We start from the raw sequence: 20,384 nt of genomic DNA, 5'->3' as shown, positions 1-20,384 counted from the left end.
TCGCCAGTTGTTTATTTAGTCACCGTGGCCAGAAGCTCCTGCATGCCACGATCAACCGAACCGAATAGCAAGCAAGCTTGTCTGGCGCAACGCTATTTTCAGTCGTCTCTGTTTTTGCTGCCAGGAAGACGAAGGCGTTTGAGACGTTCACGGGGAGGTATTTTGATTCCTGCGCAGGCCATTCGTTAGTTTGTCTAGTGCTGCTACGTGTGGACGATGCCGTCACGAAATTCGCGCATCTCGAATGCGTCGGCACAGCATTTGCGCATGGAGTTGGATGTGGTAGCGGAAGTCGAGACGCGCGTGCAGTATCAACGTTGGTGGTCGTTGCGGTTCGAGCACCCGGTCATGGAGAAGCGCTTTCAGATTTACTACGAGGAGTCCTCGATCGTTTCAAGCAAATGGGCCTGCGGCATCACACTTGTATCAGCCGTAGCGCTGCAGGCTGCCGTTTTCTACGAAGTATTTGCTCACAAATCGCAAGAGAGGACGCCCTGGGTGTTTGTCGACGTCGCTGTCGGTGGCAATGCATTTTTACTCGTGCTTTGGGGAGTTTTTCTTTGGATATCAAGTCGCCCTGGGCGCCTTGGTGCTTACTTTCAGACTCTCGTTTTTCTGCTAGGTCTGGGCATGCTGATGCTTATTCTCGTTCTTGGGTTGCCTTTACCAGCGTACGAGACACAAGTCCCCACGACAGATGGGCAGCAGGCTATGAACCTATTAGCGGACCTGGAAGAAGCTCGACAAGCCCACGATGTCACCCGCACATTGTTCTTCATGCTGATACTCTTAGGAGCCATTGCTACAACGTGGTACGCACAGTTTCTAGCTTACTGTGCCTTGGCAATATGCACATTGTTGGCACTAGGGGGCTGGTTTATCAGCACTTCGGGTTACCTAGAACGCCAATGGCATCTGGTTGTTCTCTTCGTCGGCAGTTTAATTCTTCTTGGGCGTGCGATCTACTGTGGAGAGCGCACCTTGCGCCACAAGTTTCTCCGGGCACGGCATTTGATGCTCGAGAATCTCAAGTTGTCTCAACAAAACTTCGTTATGCACCAGCAGTTGAGTTGCCATGTAGACGCAGTGGGTATTGGCCATGGGCTTCGTGACGATGAACCGCGTGTTATCAGTCCAAGAAATGGGAGCCGTGTGCTTCCTCAGCGACAAGCTCTGAAGATCCAAACAAAGAATTTCCAGTCCACGTCAGAACCGCCTGCAATCGGTGAGAGTTGGATGGAAAATGTCCTCCGTAGCCTGGTTCAATTGCGTGAGCGACTTGAAGGTGACCTGCAGGCCACCGGTGAGCTCGACTTCGTTTTGCAAACGCTAACTTCTGAGCACGATCTTTTCCTTGACACCTGGTCTCGTCAGCGTCGAGTGCCGAATTCCACCAGTACCGGCGAAAAAGCGGGTACGGGTTGGCTATCGCTCCTAGAAGAGAAGCGCAACCGAAGGCGCCGAAGTGATGGTAAGCAGCAACAGATCCCGTCACCTATTGCATTTTTGGCGAGAAATTTACGTCGGACTTCCTCAAGCTCTCGTTCGACTGTGCTGACGCTACTCGAAACTTTTCTTCCCCCCCCTGGTGATATCGAGGCCACGAACCAGCAAAAATGTTGGACCCCAGATAAGTTATTGGTCATATCCGCTTCTTCGCAGGAACTTGACTTGTTCGAGTTTGCACGTGTATGCACATTGCCGCTGACAACGTTGCTACTCGCAACACTGGAGAGCCATCGAGTATTTGTCACCCTACCGCTCAGGATTGAGAGTGTCACCGATTTTGCTCAAGAGATTGAGGCTCGTTATCAGCCGAAGAATCCGTACCACAACGCACTGTACGTACCATTTCCTGTTTGAGATTGTGTCATCGCTTATCTAATAGTATGTTTGATGGCAGACACGCAGCGTCCGTAGTATGGGACGTAAACTTTTTCCTGCGGAAGCTTGAGTCACCAAAGTTAACCCCAGTTCAGCTTTTTTCGGCACTTGTGGCGGCAGCAGTGCACGATGTAAACCATCCAGGTGTGAACAATGCGTTTCTAGTTGCCACCACGGCGCCGCTAGCGATCAAGTATTCCGACGATTCTGTACTGGAGCGGATGCACTTAGCTGAGGCTTTTCAAACCTGCACCAAAGACGGCTGTGACATCTTCGAGGCATTTCCACCTGACCTACGCCGACAGAGCCGCTTGCAGATTATCTCGATGGTGCTAGCTACCGACCTTAGTGGCCATCTCACTCACGTAAATCGTTTGAAGAGCAAACTATACGCAGTGCGCCCTACTACTTCTGAATTATCGATCAGCGGAGGAGAAGAAATGAGTGATCCTGCTGGAACGTCGGGCCTTTTACTGCCTGATGAGCTGGTACTACAGACACTGATGATGATGGCAGACGTTGGCCACGCCATGAAGTCTTTTCCTTTACACTTGGAGTGGTCGGAGCGCGTGGCTGAGGAATTCTACCGACAGGGTGACACCGAACGACAGTTTCGACTGCCGATCTCACCTCTCTGCGACCGATCCACAGGTGTCGAGCGCTTCGAGAAGAACCAGATTGGGTTTCTTGAGTTTCTGGTCCTTCCTCTTTTTAATGCTGCACATGACGTGCTACCCCTCAAGAAGTTTGACGAGGTGATAACGAGCGTCAAGCAGAATGCTACCACATGGGGAAACCGAGCTCAAACAAAGGTATCTGCCAGTAATGGCATGCCCCGATCCCCTGCTGATGCAACCACTTTGGCGATCCCGGCGACCATCGCTGAAGGAGACCCGAATGAAGAAGTGGGAGACTATGCACAGATTGTCGTTGATATTGGAAACGATCCGAAAGCGATGCATGCAAGTTTTAGCGCGTTGAAAGGTGACTAGCGATGCGTAAAATGAGTTCATTATCAAACAAGTAGAAGTTTCAGTGAACTGAATTGATGCAAACACATTCTCGCCAGCACGTAGTCAACGCCAAATATCCGAGTTGTATTACATGAATAAGTGTCAAAACAATGCAAGAAGCTCATTCTCGCTACGTGCACGCGACTTTCAGCAATTCCGTACGTGCGCACACATTACTGTACTAATTCACCGCAGCACCGGGCGTGTGCAACGCCTTGTAGCTCGGCTCGACATCGTCTTCCTTCGGGACGGCGTCCTCGTCCAGCGAACTCAACTCCTCCAGTGTGAGGTTCTTAGTCTCCGGCACCCAGAACGAGAAAAGCAGACCGAAGAAGCAGCAGGCCGCGAAGATGTAGAGCACGCCCTTAAAGCCGAACGAGCCCTTGGCGATCACCGCGAAACACTGCGCGGCGATGATGGCGCCGACCTTGCCCGACGCGGCGGAGATGCCGTGGCCCGTCGAGCGCACCGCCGTGGGGAAGACCTCGGCGGGGATGATGAAGGTCGTGGCGTTGGGGCCGAAGTTGAAGAAGAACTGCGCGAACGAGTACATGACGACGAACACGGCCGTGCTGTCGGTCTTGAGCTCATTGAAGAAGATGGCCATGAAGAGGAAGAGCAGTGTGAGCAGCGTGAAACCCATGTACTGGATGGGTTTGCGGCCCCACTTGTCCACGAAGTAGACCGTGAACCAGTAGCCGGGCACCGTGCCAGCCAGGTTGATGATGGCCGTGCCGACCGAGCGGTTCCACAGGTCGTCGTAGATCTTTTGGTTGCCCGTGGACGTGGGGCTGCCGTAGCCGATGATCTCCAGCACCACCGACGTATTGAGCGACGTGCCGTAGTAGCCGATGTCCAGGAAGAACCACGCGGCCGCACAACCGATGAGCACCTTGAGGTTGGCCCACTTGTTGAAGTACGTCCGGAAGGAGTAGGAGAAGTTGTCGAAGAAGCCGGTCTTGGAGTCGTCGCCGTGGCTGTACATGTCGGTCGTGAGCTTGTCGGAGGCGAGGAACTGCGTGGCTACGCGCGCGCCCTCCTCCGTGTCCTTGAGCACGTCCATGGCGTATCGCGGCGTCTCCGGGATCTTGAGCCGCCAGTACACGGCCGCCAGTGCCGGGACGGCGCCGAACGCGGCCAGTGTCCGCCAGCAGTAGCCGAGCGACGACGCGCCGTTCTCGAGGATGCTGTTCTTGGCGGCGGCCAGCACGATGACGGCCATGACGGCGCCCATGATGATGCCGAACCCCTGCATGGCGAAGACGGTGGCGATCATGGTGCCGCGGCGCTTGGACGAGGCGAACTCGCTCGTGATGACGGCCGAGACGGGGTAGTCACCGCCGATACCGACGCCCAGCACGAAGCGCCAGATACTCAGCATGATGAGCAGGTTGTTGCCCTCGCCGTTCACGGGCCACGACGCGAAGGCGCACAGCAGCGCGCCGGCAATGAGCACCATCAACTCGATGCCGTAGATGCGCTTGCGGCCGAGGATGTCGCCCAGGATGGCGAAGGAGATCTGGCCCACGGCGTTGCCGTAGGAGGAGGCGGCCTTGACCCAGCCGTCGGCGCGCGTCGTGAGGCTGGACTTGTCGAAGTACTCGTAGGCGATCATGGGCACCATGAGGCCGATGACGAAATTGTCATACGAGTCGACGAAGAATCCCGAGCCGGCCACCAGGATGGCCTTGACGTGGGCCTTGGAGAACTTGGCGTTGTCGAGCGCACTGAGCGCGTCGAAGCGCTTGCTGGACGGAGACTGGGTCACCTCGGCCATCTTGCTACTCGCTTGCTTGCTGGGCGTCGATGCTGCCACAGAACAAGTGGGGCTTGGTTCGTGCGAGGCGGATTGGAAAATGAGGACGAGATTTCGAAAGCAGCACCTTGCTGGCCGCCCTCAGCGCTGTGCCCTGGCACACCTCGCTGCCCCCGGCACAACAATGAGTTGGGCACTGCATCCAAGGAGAGCCGGACGGCGACGCTGGGTGGGGCTCATCGCCGCGCGAGGAGCGCTTCGACGAGCAGGTTCAGGTATATATCGCCGTGGCGGATTCGGGTGATCTCGAGTCGCTTGCGTTGTCCCGTTCGGCTGCCAGCGCCGAATCTGTCACTTGTTTTCCTGTGCTACTGGTCAGAAGGTCGTCTCGCGGCGAGATTCGACACACGCTGGGAACGACAGCGGAGACCGTCAAGGTGCGCTGGTACGGCGATCTAACGGCGCCGTGAATCTCGTGCCAGTGGTACGCGTTGGGCTGAGTTCTGCGTCGCCCTAATGACATGAACATATCTGCCTTTTGGACTGGAGCAGCCACGCCGTACTTGCGCGCGCTCGTGCAGGTTTGCCGCGGTGGGCTACTGGGCTGGTCGCTCGGCCGACTGGACAAGATGGCAACCATGTTGAGGAAATTAATGCTGGGATTAAACGGATTAACGACTTACGAGGCATCACCGGGGCATTCGATACCTCCTGGTGGGTTAAGGCCGGGCAAGTCTTGTCGTCAACGTGAAGTGAGGCCGTGCTTGCCCACGCTCAGGTTTCATACATCTCTCTCTCTCTCTCTGAAAAGAGGGACTTCTGCTGTTCTAGGCTCCCCTTCCAAGGGGTCAACGTCGTCGAATAACGACAGACCCGAGTCACCGATGTGCTTGCGACTCCGTGATCAACCACAAGAGTCCTCACAGCCTCTCGTCAACGAGATCAAGATTTTGTACGACTCGCGGACTTTTCGAGAACAGCAGAAGTCCCTCTTTTCAGAGAGAGAGAGAGAGATGTATGAAACCTGAGCGTGGGCAAGCACGGCCTCACTTCACGTTGACGACAAGACTTGCCCGGCCTTAACCCACCAGGAGGTATCGAATGCCCCGGTGATGCCTCGTAAGTCGTTAATCCGTTTAATCCCAGCATTAATTTCCTCAACATGGTTGCCATCTTGTCCAGTCGGCCGAGCGACCAGCCCAGTAGCCCACCGCGGCAAACCTGCACGAGCGCGCGCAAGTACGGCGTGGCTGCTCCAGTCCAAAAGGCAGATATGTTCATGTCATTAGGGCGACGCAGAACTCAGCCCAACGCGTACCACTGGCACGAGATTCACGGCGCCGTTAGATCGCCGTACCAGCGCACCTTGACGGTCTCCGCTGTCGTTCCCAGCGTGTGTCGAATCTCGCCGCGAGACGACCTTCTGACCAGTAGCACAGGAAAACAAGTGACAGATTCGGCGCTGGCAGCCGAACGGGACAACGCAAGCGACTCGAGATCACCCGAATCCGCCACGGCGATATATACCTGAACCTGCTCGTCGAAGCGCTCCTCGCGCGGCGATGAGCCCCACCCAGCGTCGCCGTCCGGCTCTCCTTGGATGCAGTGCCCAACTCATTGTTGTGCCGGGGGCAGCGAGGTGTGCCAGGGCACAGCGCTGAGGGCGGCCAGCAAGGTGCTGCTTTCGAAATCTCGTCCTCATTTTCCAATCCGCCTCGCACGAACCAAGCCCCACTTGTTCTGTGGCAGCATCGACGCCCAGCAAGCAAGCGAGTAGCAAGATGGCCGAGGTGACCCAGTCTCCGTCCAGCAAGCGCTTCGACGCGCTCAGTGCGCTCGACAACGCCAAGTTCTCCAAGGCCCACGTCAAGGCCATCCTGGTGGCCGGCTCGGGATTCTTCGTCGACTCGTATGACAATTTCGTCATCGGCCTCATGGTGCCCATGATCGCCTACGAGTACTTCGACAAGTCCAGCCTCACGACGCGCGCCGACGGCTGGGTCAAGGCCGCCTCCTCCTACGGCAACGCCGTGGGCCAGATCTCCTTCGCCATCCTGGGCGACATCCTCGGCCGCAAGCGCATCTACGGCATCGAGTTGATGGTGCTCATTGCCGGCGCGCTGCTGTGCGCCTTCGCGTCGTGGCCCGTGAACGGCGAGGGCAACAACCTGCTCATCATGCTGAGTATCTGGCGCTTCGTGCTGGGCGTCGGTATCGGCGGTGACTACCCCGTCTCGGCCGTCATCACGAGCGAGTTCGCCTCGTCCAAGCGCCGCGGCACCATGATCGCCACCGTCTTCGCCATGCAGGGGTTCGGCATCATCATGGGCGCCGTCATGGCCGTCATCGTGCTGGCCGCCGCCAAGAACAGCATCCTCGAGAACGGCGCGTCGTCGCTCGGCTACTGCTGGCGGACACTGGCCGCGTTCGGCGCCGTCCCGGCACTGGCGGCCGTGTACTGGCGGCTCAAGATCCCGGAGACGCCGCGATACGCCATGGACGTGCTCAAGGACACGGAGGAGGGCGCGCGCGCAGCCACGCAGTTCCTCGCCTCCGACAAGCTCACGACCGACATGTACAGCCACGGCGACGACTCCAAGACCGGCTTCTTCGACAACTTCTCCTACTCCTTCCGGACGTACTTCAACAAGTGGGCCAACCTCAAGGTGCTCATCGGTTGTGCGGCCGCGTGGTTCTTCCTGGACATCGGCTACTACGGCACGTCGCTCAATACGTCGGTGGTGCTGGAGATCATCGGCTACGGCAGCCCCACGTCCACGGGCAACCAAAAGATCTACGACGACCTGTGGAACCGCTCGGTCGGCACGGCCATCATCAACCTGGCTGGCACGGTGCCCGGCTACTGGTTCACGGTCTACTTCGTGGACAAGTGGGGCCGCAAACCCATCCAGTACATGGGTTTCACGCTGCTCACACTGCTCTTCCTCTTCATGGCCATCTTCTTCAATGAGCTCAAGACCGACAGCACGGCCGTGTTCGTCGTCATGTACTCGTTCGCGCAGTTCTTCTTCAACTTCGGCCCCAACGCCACGACCTTCATCATCCCCGCCGAGGTCTTCCCCACGGCGGTGCGCTCGACGGGCCACGGCATCTCCGCCGCGTCGGGCAAGGTCGGCGCCATCATCGCCGCGCAGTGTTTCGCGGTGATCGCCAAGGGCTCGTTCGGCTTTAAGGGCGTGCTCTACATCTTCGCGGCCTGCTGCTTCTTCGGTCTGCTTTTCTCGTTCTGGGTGCCGGAGACTAAGAACCTCACACTGGAGGAGTTGAGTTCGCTGGACGAGGACGCCGTCCCGAAGGAAGACGATGTCGAGCCGAGCTACAAGGCGTTGCACACGCCCGGTGCTGCGGTGAATTAGTCATGCCTGTCGGATCATTGGTACACTTACGTGCGTGAATGACCTGCTCGTGCACCTTGATAGTTCACGTACAACGGGTACTGTAGTATGTAGTACACACTCGTTGGGACTGCGAAGCTGTGCTGTTCATCGCATCGCTGCTAACGTGGAAGTACTCTTGGTTTGCTCCGCGGCCACCATGAAGTCCCGAATCGAACAACCAAACCCAGTTTAAACCAAAGCTATTGTTGAATCCGTTCATGTTTGAATCCAAACCAAACATTCGTCCAAATCACGCGTTGGTGAGGAAACAACAAGAAACTTCATCAAAAAGGGCTCACAATCGTTGTTCACCACTTGTGAATCACAATCCCGCGTAATACGTGTACGATTTCGGGTCTCTGAAAGTCCTCTATTTTCGAGCAACCATCGAATGTAGCTAATGCACGTTTTGAACTCTTCAGATAAATTGGACTTTATGCTTACTTGTACGTGTTCCGCTTCCGTTTTCTTTCAGATGACTTCTGGTTTGTGTCCCCATTATCCTGTTCTCACAGTCCTCATTGGTATAATACTACGTAGTAACTATCTACGTCGTGTTCGGCATTATTGTCTTCACAAGATATACGTCGGAAGAGAAGATCGAGCTCTGGTGTTCGTTCCTGTCTTGAAACACGGCCTTGTCGGCGACAAGCTGTTGCTTCAACACGTTTCCACTCGGCTTGAGCCACCTCCATTCAGCTCACAATGAAGGAGATATCTGGTTCTTCTGGAATACCTCGCACTGGTATCCTTATCGATTATATTGCGCCTTCCCAGCGCCTAGATACGATCTATCACACACCGCAAGCTGCAAGCTACAATCCACAATAGAGAGCATCGTGGGGTAAGCATCGGTGAAAATCATGACTCTGGTGGCTCAAATTCGGCCTTGCGTCGCTGTACCAACCAGTGTTTGTGCTGGGGAACGACACGTGCAGCTACCGGGCCGACTCGCGGTGTGGATGGATTATCGCCGTGCTGGTGCATTATGTTTGTCAACTAAGCGTGGACTTTAGCTTCCAATTCGAGTGGACGGCCCGCAGATTGACTCAGCCTTCGAACGACACGTCTGACAATGATAGTAAACTTCCACAGCGCAACACGCCATTCAGGATCTGCGGACGCGCGTCGAATCGAGCAACACGTCGCTGACTAGCTTTTCCTGGGTAAATTTTGGGCGCCCGCTCGACTAGCCATACGTTGCATCGTCCCGGAAAAATCATGGCTGTTAGTCAGTCGTCGCCTCGGTGGCACGTCACCGAGCAGCTTTCACCCGCAGCAGGCAAGGCGAGACGCTCGGAGAAAATCTTCGTCGAGGTTTGAAAATCCATCTGGTCCCTGCGCGATCTTCCGAGAGCGGTGCTACCACAAGCCAAGCAACACATCGATCGATGGTCGTCGCCCCGGATTTTATACTTTTGGTGCTCAACGCCGCAGCAGAGACACGGTTGACTCAAGTACAACGCGGCAACCGCAGCGACGACAATGAGGCAACTGCAAAGTGGCTCGCGCTTTCGATCCGAAGTGGACTACAGAAGATCGAGGCCGCTACGTTGCCAGTGTGGCCAACGCTGGAACCGAACCCCCGGTCCAGAAAGCAGCACCACAAGAGTACACGTGTGCACTGCACTGCATACGTCGACCTCAAAATCGACATTTAATGTCGATAATCGCCACGCTGGCCGCGATCGGACGACAAATAGGGGTCGGACCGTGCGAGATGGGGCGGGGCATACTTTGATCAAGTCGTCTGATGGTGTGCTGCACACAATATACCACTGTTTGCACCGACGACACCGGCTGACTTCACTCTCCATTTTATAATCGAGCGAGGAGAAGAAACCGCCGCCGCTCGCCTCCTGTCTGGAGACGTCACCCCACCACCGCGCGTACATCATCCGAACCAGCGCGATCTCCCGCATCTTCTCGTGCTTCTCGCGTCTTCATCCGCTCCCCACAACGCACGGAAAGGCCGTGTAAACACAGCAATCTACTTGAGCATGGACCGCTTCCGATTAGATGGCGTGGACCAGGACGGCGTAGACACCGTAGAGCCCATGCGCCCCAGCTCCTTCGACATGACGTTCTCACTAGGCAGCTACCCGCGTGCGCAGGGCCTGAGCCGGGACAGCGACCAGCAGCAGAGCAACCAACACGACAACGACGACGTGGACAACAGCACAGACGCCAAGAAACGGCCAGGCAGAGGGGAGAAGGGCAGGCTCCACGTGGACGAGCTCTTGGACAGCTCCAGGTCGCAGACCCTCGAGAGCAGCGGCCTCGGCTCGTCGTCGGGCCACGGGAGACACAACACAGCGGGCTCGCCGGCGTCCTCGACGGCGCTCAAAGACGTGGCGAACATTGCGTCGAGGCTCGAAGAGAAAGCGCACGAGGCCATTGACGTCGCTAACCTGTGCGGCAAAGTGTCTTGGAAACTTGTCAAGCGAACGCAGGACGTGCACATTTACAAGCCAGCGAACCTGCCAGCAGAGGAGGACGCCTCCACAAAGCTCTACTTTCGAGTGTCGTGCGAAGTGAAGGCCCACTTGGGGACGATTATGGAGTATCTTACGCCGAGCAATTCGAGGAGCTACTTCGACATTGAGTCGCAGGTGTTTCCAGGTCTACTGCACGCCGCTGTCATTAAGCGAATGGATCTTCCGGAACGCGCACCGACAGGCATGGCGAACTCTGGCCAGACGCTTCTTTTCCCGTCTGGCGCCTCTGCTACGACTACTGCCAGTGGCAGTCACGATGACACGTCCAGTGTGGATGAGGACGCTAGCGAATCGTTCCCGCATCTGCAAGTCAAGTGGCATGCGAGTCGCTTCGCTGGGCGGTTTGTGAAGCCCGTTGACTTTTTCTTTGTGGAGTATGCGAATATCGAGACTATGGCTGATGGACGGAAGCGCGGCTACGGTTACATTCGATCAGTAGAATCGTTCAAAGGTGACGAGTTGGCGATTCGGCTTGCCGGGGAGAATGTGGCTATTCCTCCCAGCGTGGCTAAATGCAAGCGAGCCGTGATCAACAAGGGGGTGTATCTGGTGTCGCCGTCGGCTGATTCGCCAGGCACATACGAGGTAACCTGCATGATGGTGATCGACTTTCAAAAGCAATTCGCAAGCTCTGTGGGAGCCAAGATTATCCACAACTTCACGGAACGACTCATTGGCATTCGCGATCTGCTCTTCAACACGCTCTTCCGTCCTATTGTAGTGCTTCCAAAGACTCAATGGAAAGCAGCACGCGGCAACAAGTGCGCTATTTGTATTTGCTCCTTCTCCATTGTCAAGTCCAAGCACCACTGTCGGTCCTGCGGCGAAGCTGTTTGCGGGCAGTGCAGTCGTAAATGGACGTTGCAGCCTGGCGCCCAGCCTGAAACCCACGCACGACTTTGCACAAGCTGTTCGTTGCAGGCAAGAAGTTATCTCACGCCGAATGGGGACTCCGGACGTTCACCTGCTGCCTCCTCGCGGTTCTCGTCGGCGATTAATAACGATTTTACGGTGAGTCAACTTGCTGGAACTCGCTCTACTCACGTGCCGCGCATGGCTACAGTGTACACATGTGATGTGCAAATTGCAAGTACGGTGTCAAACGATCCGGACACTTTTGCAGCCGCCACATCGGCATTCGCAAAACTTGTAAGCGCCTTGGGCGATCAAGCACCCCACTTCATGTTAGTGTCCTATTCACACCACCACGGCGGTGCTGCAGTTTACGAAGCATTGGCGCGTGCTGCGCCTGACACGCTTTTCATGGGTGGAACGTCGAGTGGCGGGGTATACGTTGGTGCTGGCTCATCATCGTTAGGATCAAGCAAGAGCAAGAACGGAAGCAGCAGCACCAATAACTCTCGACATCGACAGCACAGCAACACGGGAACACACGGTCCTACTGTTGGGCTGTGGGGGATCTATGACCCGGAAGGATCCTATGCCATCTTAAACGCCGATTTGGACCGTGAGGGCCCTCGTGATGCCGCGCGGAGATGCCTTCTGGACGGCATGGGAATGCTGGCAATGGAACCCGAGGAAAGCCCAGATTTCATCTGGACTGTGATGGGGGGCGGAGCTGACCTTTATGATGTTGACGAGCAACGAGATGGCGAGGAAGAGCAAGTCACGCGCGCTGTGAATGAGATTGTGGACTGCTCCTACTCAGTAGTCGGTGGCAGTTCGTCCCGGCATGCAGCGAATAGCCGTGGATATGCGACGCAGTTGTGCTCTGAAGGGGGCAACGTTGGCTGTGTGACGAAGCATGGCGTGTGTTTTGCGATTTGTTGCCCGAGCGTGGAGGTTGCACACGCGTTATTCACGTGCTACGAGGCAACAGACAAGACCTTTGTCGTCACGAAGGCAAGTGGGCGTGACCTGTTCGCTCTGGATCATAAGCCGGCACTGGAGGCCATCAACGAGGCAACCCATGGCATGCTGACTGAGATGACCCAACGACCTGACAAATTCAATCTGGAGTCGAACCTGCTTCCAGCGTACTATCCTGTCGCACGTGAGCGGCGTGGTGCAGTACCTCGTGGTCTCAAGCGCAATAGTTCACGCTTCCAAATGCTGCAACCAGAAAATTCTGCTCGGGATCTGTCCCTGCATTTGGGTGCCGAGGTGCGTCTTGGCGAGCGACTGCACATGATGGCACTTTCGCCGCGAGGAGTGGCTTCTAAGGCACGTCGTGGACTCCGCGATGCTGTTCGAGTATCTATTCCAACGCTTGATCTCCAGGATGTCATCGGCTGCTACTTGAGCGTGGGAATGAGCTATGACCGTGTGCTTCAGGGTGACCTGAATACGATAGCTGACGCGACGGGAAGTGCCTTCCCTCAAGGAGCCTCACTGTTGTCTGTTTCGCATGGGCAGCAGGGTGTCATGGCTGGCGCCAATGAGGCTGTTCATGCGAACAGCATGCTGACTGCATTGATCGTCACCAACCGCAAGAAGGCTCAAAAGCTCAACCCGCTCCGGCCGCTGAATATCCGAAGTACCACCGTTTCCTAAGCTCTGTACTGCGCAGCAAAAAGGTTGTTTGACACTACAACTTCCTAAGCACGTGAACGTGCAATTTATTAACCTAGAGGATTTTGATACCCACAGCGGTCTTGAAGCGATGGTGTTAGGAGGAGATAACGGGGCTCTTGCGTACAAAGTGTCAGCGTTCCATCCATTTACTTGGTAAGGTCCATAAGGGCTCCTGCACTGGTACTACACTCTACAGGTCGGCAACGTCGCCTTCGTAGCGCGCGACAGCGCGGTCCGAGAAACGCGGCTCGGCACGCACAATGAACGCGCCACGGTGGTCCGGGTTGGTGATGAACACGCAGCCAGAGACGCCAATCGCAGCAGCAGCCTCACGCATGGCGTTGGCCACCTTGTTCTCCTGACGCTCGGCCAGCTGCTGCGTGAAGATGTCACCGGCGCGGCCACTGGTGATGGCCAGCACCGTGGGGCCAGCACCACTCAGGAAGCAGCCGTGCGCGCCAGCGCCCAGGGCCGCCTTCATGAGCGGCTCCAGGTGCGGGTACTGTGCGGCACCACGCTGGGGCTGGTGCAGCATGTCCTGCGTGGCGTAACGCAGCTCGTCGAGGTTGCCCGAGCGGAAGGCATTCACAAAGATGGCAGCGCGGCCAATGTTGAACACAGCGTCCTTGCGAGGCACGTTGGGCGGCAGAATGGCGCGTGCCACACTGGTGGGGCCCGTCGAGTCCGGGATGAACACCACACACTGCAGGCCATCTGGGATTTGCACGCGCGAGGAGTACCAGCGGTCGTCGGCGAAGATGCCGAGCTGGAGACCGCCGTAGATGGCCGGCGCAACATTATCGGGATGGCCCTCGATCTCCGAAGACTGTAATAGTTCAAAGAGCTCGATCAGTTAGCTGCTCAACTATCATCCACAAGTCCACATTAGCCACGTACCAGCTGCAGAAGCTCCTCACGACCGTGCACGGGCAGCCGCATGCCGGCGAGGGCAAGGCCGGCGATAATCCCGCCCACAATGCCAGCCGAGCTGCTGCCGAGTCCGCGGGCGAAGGGGATGCGGTTCTTGCAGTGCACCTTGATGTGGCGCGGCAGCTCCTCGCCCGCAGCCTTGAAGGCGGCCTTGATACCTACGATCACGAGGTTGCTCTCGTCCGTGGGCAGCTCCTTGGCACCTTCGCCCTCGTTCGTGAGCGTGACGCGACGCACATTGGGCGCGTCGCCCTCCAGCGGCGCCGCAACCTCTGCCGAGATCTCCGTCCAGATGTCCAGCGCCATGCCGATGGTGTCGAATCCCGGGCCCATGTTGGCTGTCGTGGCCGGCACGCGCACCACCACCGACGTGAGCTTGCGGCGCTCCAGATCCGTAGGCAGTGCCGCCGCCTTGGCCTCCGCCACCGCCTGGATGCGGCGCTCGGCCGTAGAGCGCCGCGCGCTCTTGCTGCGGGAGCCCACGTAGTAGGCCAGCGCAGCTCCGGCCGCGGCCACCGCCACCTGCGTGGCCACCCGCTGCGTCGACGCGTCCGAGTTGCCGCCCGCCATTATTCAAATTGAAAGTGGTGAGCTTTGCCTTGAGGAGCTTTTCAGACCAGGAGATTATTCGCGGTTGCTCAAACACTGTACATAAACCACACATATAATGATGTAGTGTACGCAAGATAACAACCTATCATATCGCATATAGAGGAATAGAACCTCTGGAACCGCATTTCGCTTCGGCAAGCGTCGCCATTTATTGGGGAAAGTGGAGCGGCTTGAAAGGTGGGTTCACGACGAGGGGAGGCGACCTGTTGATGGCTATTTGACTACGCAGTTCGCGAGCGAGTTGACTAAGCGACTTCTGCATCGAGTCTCCCTCGCCTACGCGCCAGGATTGCAGCTTCCTCACCCTCTCTCTCGTTTATACTGCAGCCAGAGGAAGATCTGAGCGCCATGGACAGCAGCGACGACGACCAGATCCCCATCGCCATGTTGCGCAAGAAGAGCAACAAGTCACCATCGTCCAACGGCGCGTCAGCTTCCTCCAGACGCAACGGCGGACGCCCCGTGAAGAAGGAGGCGGTCAACTCGGACTCGGACAGTTTGCCCCTCGTGGCGCTTAAGAAGAAGACGGCGACCAGTAGCAATAGAACAAAGACAGACAAGAAGAAGGCGGCCGTGAAGAAGGAGACGGGCGTCAAGCGGAAGGCCTCCCCTTCCTCCACTTCCTCTTCCAAGAGCAGGAAGACGAAGGCCAACTCCTCGGCGACAGTCAGTAAGACCAAGACGAGGGTGAAGAAAGAGAAGGGAGCCAATGTACGCAAGCTCAAGGTGCACTCCAAGAGCGAGCGGCTGGATATGGCCATCAAGGCCTTCCGCTGGTGGAACGCTGAGGAGCTACCGGAGGGCATCCAGTGGCGCACACTCGAGCACAACGGCGTCATGTTCCCTCCCCCGTACCAACCGCACCATGTGCCACTGATATACAATGACAAGGAGGTCGAGCTGACTCCTACGCAGGAGGAGGTCGCCAGCTTCTATGCTGCGATCCCCAAGGACGGCCCCCAGTTGGGCAACCCGAAGACAGCCAAGATCTTCAACAAGAACTTCTTTACGGACTTTAAGAAGGTGCTGGGGCGACAGCATGACATCAAGACTTTTGACGGGTGTGATTTCTCGCGCATTGCTGTTCATCTGGAAAATTTGCGAGAGGAGAAGAAGAACATGACGAAAGAGGAGAAACTGCCGGAGAAGGAAAAGCGCGAGATGGAGCTGTTCACCAACGGCTTCGCCTTTGTGGATGGCCATTTAGAGAAGGTCGGCAACTTCCGCATTGAGCCGCCTGGTTTGTTCCGCGGGCGTGGTGAGCACCCAAAGACGGGCACACTGAAGGAGCGTGTGATGCCTGAGGATGTGACGGTCAATGTGGGCATCTCGGACCGTGTGCCAATCTGCAATGTGCCCGGTCACGCGTGGAAGCAGGTGATCCACCGCGATACAGTGTCGTGGTTAGCCTACTGGAACGAAAACGTCATGGGTGGCATCAAATATGTGTTCTTTGCGGCTAGCTCAAGCTTCAAGGGAAAGTCGGACTTGGCCAAGTACGACAAGGCCCGGCGACTCAAGAAGTGCATCGACAAAATTCGCCGAGACTATACGAAAGGTCTGCGCGCCAAGGACATGTTCACGAAGCAGCGCTCGACTGCTATGTGGGTCATTGATGTGTTGGCGCTGCGTGTGGGAAATGAAAAGGGTGAAGACGAAGCTGACACTGTGGGCTGCTGTAGTCTGCGCGTGGAGCACATGTCCTTCAATGACGAAACCTGTGCCCTGACCCTGTCGTTCCTGGGTAAAGACTCGATGCCCTACAACAACACAGTCGAGCTGGCTCAATACGGTGATGTTGGCAAGCAAGTGTACAAGAACCTGCAGACATTCTGCGTCAAGAAGGGCAAAAATGAGGATGTTTTCCACGAGCTGTCCGTCACGGAGTTGAACAAGCATTTGAGTTCGCTCATGCCAGGTCTCAGTGCGAAGGTTTTCCGTACGTTTAATGCTTCGTTCACTTTAGAGAAGGAACTGCCTGGTCCCTCGGGGCAGGAGCTGGACCCAAAGGGCAAGATGGAGGTGGCACCAAAGGTTGTGCTGTACAATGATGCCAACCGGAAGGTCGCCATTCTGTGTAATCACCAACGTACAGCACCGAAGTCGTTCGACACGACACTAGACAAGATGAACGCTCAGCTCGACCAGCTAAAGGGCCAACTCAAGGACCTGAAGCAAATGCAGGCGTTGATCGCGAAGGGCAAATCTGACAAGATCAAACTGAAGTCTGCCACCGCTGATAGCAAAGAGGATGACGCTTTAGCAAAGAAGGCCCAGGCTCACTTGTTCCAGCGGGCGCCCTCGGCAGACCAAGTTGCTAAGAAGATTGAGAACTGGAAAAAGAAAATCAAGGCGCTCTCCCTGCGTCTTCAGGACAAGACGGACAACAAGGAGGTCGCACTCGGCACGTCCAAGCTGAACTACATGGACCCGCGCATCACCGTCGCATGGTGCAAGAGGGTACGTTTTCGGGGGTGTTTGTGGTTGCTTAGGCTGGATGCGGTGCTAACGCATTTGTTTCTCTCGATGTGATTCAGAACGAAGTCCCAATTTCAGCAGTGTTCTCCAAGACGCTGCGGGAGAAGTTTGTTTGGGCTATGGACGTCGATCCTGACTGGAAGTTCTGACCAGACTAGCTAGTCTGAAGGCGAATGAAAAACAGGAAACACGCACAGAGAATACAACGCACCGCTCGAATAAACCATTAAAAACTGCTCAGCGGTCATTTCCAACACTCCAGTTCACCGTGAAAGGGCCGTTCCTCATTGTAATTGTCATATCGCGAATCTCCTTTACTGTTGATGCACGTCCTACTGGTCGTCTCGAGACCTACTACGGCTGCATCTCCGCATTCGCGTCCTTGTGCTTCAGTTCCCACTCCTCGCAGCACTTTTTGAGCTTTTCCATGAGCTCCGTGTGCCCTCGGCGCTCCGCGAAGTTCCACGCCTTGTTGTGTATATGGTCTTCGAGGCACGGGTTCGCTCCCAGACTTAACAGCCTGCTGGCAGCGTCGTCGCGACCGTGGTGTGCTGCGGCCATCAAGGCAGTCGAGTGATCAGACTCGACTCGCTGGAAGTTCACGTCCATTCCATTCTGGATCAGACTGAATACCGAGTGGAAGTCTTCCTGGCGGAAGGCATGATAAATGGCTGCGTCCATGACAGAGCCTAGCACCTGCACATTACGGTCCTTCACCGAAAGCGACTTGCCACCAACACCATTTCCTGCCGTCTTCTCGCCATCGCCGCTAGGCGATGACATTGCAGGGCTCACACTTATCGGTTCACACTTCTCCTTTTGTCCGCACTTGGCACAGAATTCGCAGTGCGTGCAGCGCTTTGAAACCATTCGCTTACACTTTCGGCACGGCGAACGCTCGCCGTATTGCATGTCGTGACCGTTCCCTCGAATTTTCTGTTCAAGGGAAGCACTCAGCGCGCCTTGGTTCACATTTGTGATGACACCTTCATCGTCGTCGTCCTCCATATACTCTTCGAGATCATCCTGGCCCTGGTTGTTAGGTCCTCCGTCTTTCTGCAGAAATGACTTTGGCTGATACTGCAGCACGGAGGAAGGCGGGATTCGATGGCTGCTCGTGGTTGTGCTGGAGGAGCTCGTCGAGGACGTGGCGGTAGAAGAAGACGCCGAGCTGGTGGCCTTCCGCGGTGTCGAAGCGGTACTCGTCGACGTTGTGGTGGCCGTGGACGAAGAGATGAATGAGCTTTGTGACGAGCTGTCACCAGTAGACTTGCTGTTGCGAGAGCTGCTTCCATTCGCGTAGCTGCTTGCGGTCCGTCGCGGTTCGCTTCGTCCATCCTTAACAGATGAAGGCACACCGCAGGAGCTCTCAAAGTGCCGACGGTAAATGTTCAGACGGCTCCCCTCCGCCGCGTAGTCTGAGTAAGAAGGCCTGGGGTTACATTTGTGGCAATTGGTGCTGAAATCTTAAGTTGCGACGACATTACCTGGTCCTGCATTATCCAGCAGCTCAATGACCTTGGCGAACGTGCTAGTCAGGTACGAGTTCTGCTTCCTCACAGCGTCAGTCTGCACATTCACGTCGAGAATCTACAGCACCAGCTATCATGTCAGCTGTCATCCCCACCAGAACTAAATCCTCCCAACGATGCGTCTTCCTCACCCGCAGCAGTGCGCGCACTTGGGAAAACATCTCGGTGCGCTTCTTCTCCTTGGACAGCCCGGCCTCCCGTCGCGCGACGCCGTCCACCAGCCACGCATTCAGCACCTTCAGTCCACCTTCTGCGTAGAACCTAATAGCAGCCGCTTCTGTGAGTCTCCACCCATCCGAAGTCTGTAGCAGCCTCTCGCTCACACTTGGGCGTCCGCGTCGCTGAGCTGCGTGACGAGCAGCGCCAGGATCGCGCGGTGCGACAGCGTGTGGATGGACGGCATGAGCTTGCACAGCACCTGCGTGCGCTCCGAGCCCTCTACCGCACCGTCCTCGTTCATGATGAAGCCCAGCACGCTCACGACGCTCATGGCCGCGGCGTCTTCCCAGATGCGCGTGCGCATGTCGGCGCAAATCTCAAACTGAGACTTTGGGTCAAAGTGGCGGGGTCACTCAAAAACGGGACCAATCAGAGGCGCGGAAATCTGCAGTTTACGATGGACACGGCGGCGTTGCGGGACTTCGCCTTCAAGAAGCTGCAGGAGGCCAGAGAGCGCGGCTCGGAGTTGGCGGCCGTGACGGCGGCGCGCGCGGCCTCGTCCATCTCCGGATCTGTGCCGGTCTCGTCGTCCTTCGCCTTCCGCTCGCAGGGCGCGGCGGCGCAGCAGGAGCAGGAACCGGAGCTGCCCGTGCCGCTGGACCAGAAGCTGCAGTCGCTCAGTGCGTTGGCTGCACGCAGTAGCTCGTGAATAAGGAGGAGGCTAGGAACGCTAATGCTGCGTTGATGTTGCTGCTGTTAGAGACATCGAATGATTCGCTGCGCGCCGTGCTGACGGGTAGCTCGTCCGGGGCACTGGACGAGAGCATCTACAAACTAGACCTCATCAACGAATCGCTGGCTTTCACGATCGAGAACATCCAGGAGGGCTCCCACGTGATGAAACTGCTGAACCGCCAGCTAAAGGACAGCGCAGCGATGCAGAACCCTGCGCACAAGGGCTTCTATCAGCGCTCCGAGCAATAGCAATGTAAAGACGTTAATATTTGATCTGCGTTGCCGTGGTTATTGGAGCGAGCGACGCTGATGCAGTACAATGTAGCTACCAGTTGCCAGGCCTCATTAAACGCGGTAATTCCCGCAATTATACAGGTACGGTGAGGGAATATATCAAATAAAGTGAATATAGCATAAAGGTATTGCGTAGTTTACCAATAGTATTGAAATTATTATAGTACAGTCACACCTCTATAAGTGACGCAGCTTACGGCTCAGCGGATGGCCATATCAGCTACTGCGTGTGACCTGCCACGCGACGTGATCGTCCCGTCGTGTCCGCATCGAGGACGCAGTATTTGACAAAGGTTGATGCTTTGTCACAGACTGGACGAGCGTGGACTCGAACCCACGCCAAGCGAGTGGCGAATCGCCTAGCGGCCGAGAGTGTAGCGGGGCTACACATTCGGTTCACCTCCTACCTTAGTGCAACATGCACTAAGGCATACATTCAGGTGACCACCACAGGGTGGTCCACATTCATAGCAAAAGGCATATGACTGGTAGAAAGTAACACCTTTCTACCAATGAGAGTCATTCAATAGATAGGGGTTCTGCCAGCCATCCAATGGCAG

The 20,384-nt window shown here is 56.4% G+C and overlaps 8 protein-coding genes across 8 annotated transcripts; 5 read left to right on the top strand and 3 right to left on the bottom strand.

Annotated features, from left to right (window-relative positions):
• Nucleotides 1–267: 267 nt before the first annotated feature.
• KRP23_2115 (cAMP-specific 3',5'-cyclic phosphodiesterase) lies at nt 268–2,876 on the top strand (the record flags this gene model as incomplete). The annotated part of the gene is made up of 3 exons (XM_067886805.1): nt 268–812; nt 1,767–1,841; nt 1,904–2,876. 3 exons carry the CDS (start codon nt 268–270, stop codon nt 2,874–2,876), a joined length of 1,593 nt encoding a protein of 530 aa, XP_067749453.1.
• Nucleotides 2,877–3,078: 202 nt separating this feature from the next.
• On the bottom strand, nt 3,079–4,674 carry KRP23_2114 (Repressible high-affinity phosphate permease; the record flags this gene model as incomplete). Its single annotated transcript, XM_067886804.1, has 1 exon — nt 3,079–4,674. The coding sequence occupies one exon, from the start codon at nt 4,672–4,674 to the stop codon at nt 3,079–3,081; it is 1,596 nt and encodes a 531-aa protein (XP_067749452.1).
• A 1,760-nt stretch (nt 4,675–6,434) lies between these two features.
• Nucleotides 6,435–8,030, top strand: KRP23_2113 (Repressible high-affinity phosphate permease; the record flags this gene model as incomplete). Its single annotated transcript, XM_067886803.1, has 1 exon — nt 6,435–8,030. The coding sequence occupies one exon, from the start codon at nt 6,435–6,437 to the stop codon at nt 8,028–8,030; it is 1,596 nt and encodes a 531-aa protein (XP_067749451.1).
• A 2,021-nt stretch (nt 8,031–10,051) lies between these two features.
• On the top strand, nt 10,052–13,063 carry KRP23_2112 (Hepatocyte growth factor-regulated tyrosine kinase substrate; the record flags this gene model as incomplete). The annotated part of the gene is made up of 1 exon (XM_067886802.1): nt 10,052–13,063. One exon carries the CDS (start codon nt 10,052–10,054, stop codon nt 13,061–13,063), a length of 3,012 nt encoding a protein of 1,003 aa, XP_067749450.1.
• Nucleotides 13,064–13,274: 211 nt separating this feature from the next.
• On the bottom strand, nt 13,275–14,584 carry KRP23_2111 (Homoserine kinase; the record flags this gene model as incomplete). The annotated part of the gene is made up of 2 exons (XM_067886801.1): nt 13,275–13,910; nt 13,982–14,584. 2 exons carry the CDS (start codon nt 14,582–14,584, stop codon nt 13,275–13,277), a joined length of 1,239 nt encoding a protein of 412 aa, XP_067749449.1.
• A 390-nt stretch (nt 14,585–14,974) lies between these two features.
• Nucleotides 14,975–17,253, top strand: KRP23_2110 (DNA topoisomerase 1; the record flags this gene model as incomplete). Its single annotated transcript, XM_067886800.1, has 2 exons — nt 14,975–17,086; nt 17,164–17,253. 2 exons carry the CDS (start codon nt 14,975–14,977, stop codon nt 17,251–17,253), a joined length of 2,202 nt encoding a protein of 733 aa, XP_067749448.1.
• Nucleotides 17,254–17,458: 205 nt separating this feature from the next.
• On the bottom strand, nt 17,459–19,159 carry KRP23_2109 (uncharacterized protein; the record flags this gene model as incomplete). Its single annotated transcript, XM_067886798.1, has 4 exons — nt 17,459–18,522; nt 18,592–18,694; nt 18,768–18,897; nt 18,960–19,159. 4 exons carry the CDS (start codon nt 19,157–19,159, stop codon nt 17,459–17,461), a joined length of 1,497 nt encoding a protein of 498 aa, XP_067749447.1.
• A 93-nt stretch (nt 19,160–19,252) lies between these two features.
• KRP23_2108 (uncharacterized protein) lies at nt 19,253–19,779 on the top strand (the record flags this gene model as incomplete). The annotated part of the gene is made up of 2 exons (XM_067886797.1): nt 19,253–19,475; nt 19,556–19,779. The coding sequence occupies 2 exons, from the start codon at nt 19,253–19,255 to the stop codon at nt 19,777–19,779; spliced, it is 447 nt and encodes a 148-aa protein (XP_067749446.1).
• Nucleotides 19,780–20,384: the final 605 nt, after the last annotated feature.

The sequence above is a fragment of the Phytophthora ramorum genome (assembly GCF_020800215.1).
Source record: "Phytophthora ramorum isolate Pr-102 chromosome Unknown Phyram_PR-102_s0002, whole genome shotgun sequence".
Taxonomy (NCBI): Eukaryota; Oomycota; class Peronosporomycetes; order Peronosporales; family Peronosporaceae; genus Phytophthora; species Phytophthora ramorum.
Note: the sequence above shows the minus strand (reverse complement) of the source record. Positions and strands in the feature narration are given on the sequence as shown.